We start from the raw sequence: 1,070 nt of genomic DNA on the forward strand, positions 1-1,070 counted from the left end.
GAGACCATTGCCGGGGGAGACCATTGCCAGGGGGAAGGACGGGCTGAGCACTTCATAAACATTCACCCAAAACCTCCAATAAAGGGCCCCGTGTCTGTGTGGCCCCTCCTACTCATCCTCTAGATTCTTCTGTTGCTGGACAGAACCGTCATTATACACAGAGCTCGGGTACAACGTGTGTTCTTCTATCTCGTGTCGGGATTCTACGGTTCACCACTATAGGCACCATACGGCACCGCTCACCAACCAATACAGAATGGAGACAGAAAGGATCCATGTTATTGGTCCAACACAACCCCCATATTCCTCTGTGGGAGGGGCGTCGTCCTGACTCTCCAGCGCCCCCCTGTAGGCACTACAGTGTGACATCTGCTGGTCCTCACAGATGGGCCCTTAGGCTCCTCCTCCTGTGATCATTAGATCCATATCCCCCAATCACAGCTTCTCCTATAACATATCTCACGCTGGAGGAGGAGAGGCTCCTCCTACTCATGTAAACAGACAATGAAGGGTATATATATATACTGCCACATATCTCATACATCCAGACATGTGGGACATCAAGTCCTCTCCGTGCAGCTGCTTGGTGGATGTTGGTGCTTTCCTCGGTCCTCGGTCAGCGCTGCCTCTATGGCGGCTCCACAACTTCCAGGCTGCGCCGAGACTCCGACATGTGCAGTACGAGGATCGGTCTGGTCAGGAGGTGAAGATCGTCGCTGAACTCAATCCTCGCTCACCACAGCCAGCTCCGGAGTTAGCTCTACCGTAATGTTCTTGTATAGCGGGTGGGAGGTGATACGCGGCGAGTACCGCAGGTTGTTCAGGCCGTCCAGGTTCTGGCGCTCTTTGGACCTTCTCAGTAACGCGTAGCTGAAAGGAGAAGACGAATGTGGCGATGAGGACGCACATACGACGGAGGATTCACCAATGGCGGACGCCAGCCGACGCTGTAATGGATCCCCGCTAACTGCCCATGCACACTATCCGGGACCGCGCCACTCCGCGCATGCGCACTATCCGGGACCGCGCCACTCCGCGCATGCGCACTATCCGGGACCGCGCCACTCCGC

General features: G+C 55.8%; 1 protein-coding gene across 1 annotated transcript in view; it reads right to left on the bottom strand.

The window, feature by feature from the left end:
• The window catches only part of LOC108803621 (prostacyclin synthase-like), a gene marked incomplete at both ends in the record, with an annotated part of 17,617 nt that extends 16,747 nt beyond the window's left edge, over positions 1-870 (bottom strand). The window contains one exon of the mRNA XM_018575449.1: positions 738-870. Coding sequence (XP_018430951.1) covers positions 738-870 — 133 coding nt within the window. The remainder of the gene's footprint in view (positions 1-737) is intronic.
• Positions 871-1,070: the final 200 nt, after the last annotated feature.

Source organism: Nanorana parkeri, unplaced genomic scaffold, assembly GCF_000935625.1.
Source record: "Nanorana parkeri isolate BGI_ZX_2015 unplaced genomic scaffold, ASM93562v1 scaffold3947, whole genome shotgun sequence".
Lineage (NCBI taxonomy): Eukaryota > Metazoa > Chordata > Amphibia > Anura > Dicroglossidae > Nanorana > Nanorana parkeri.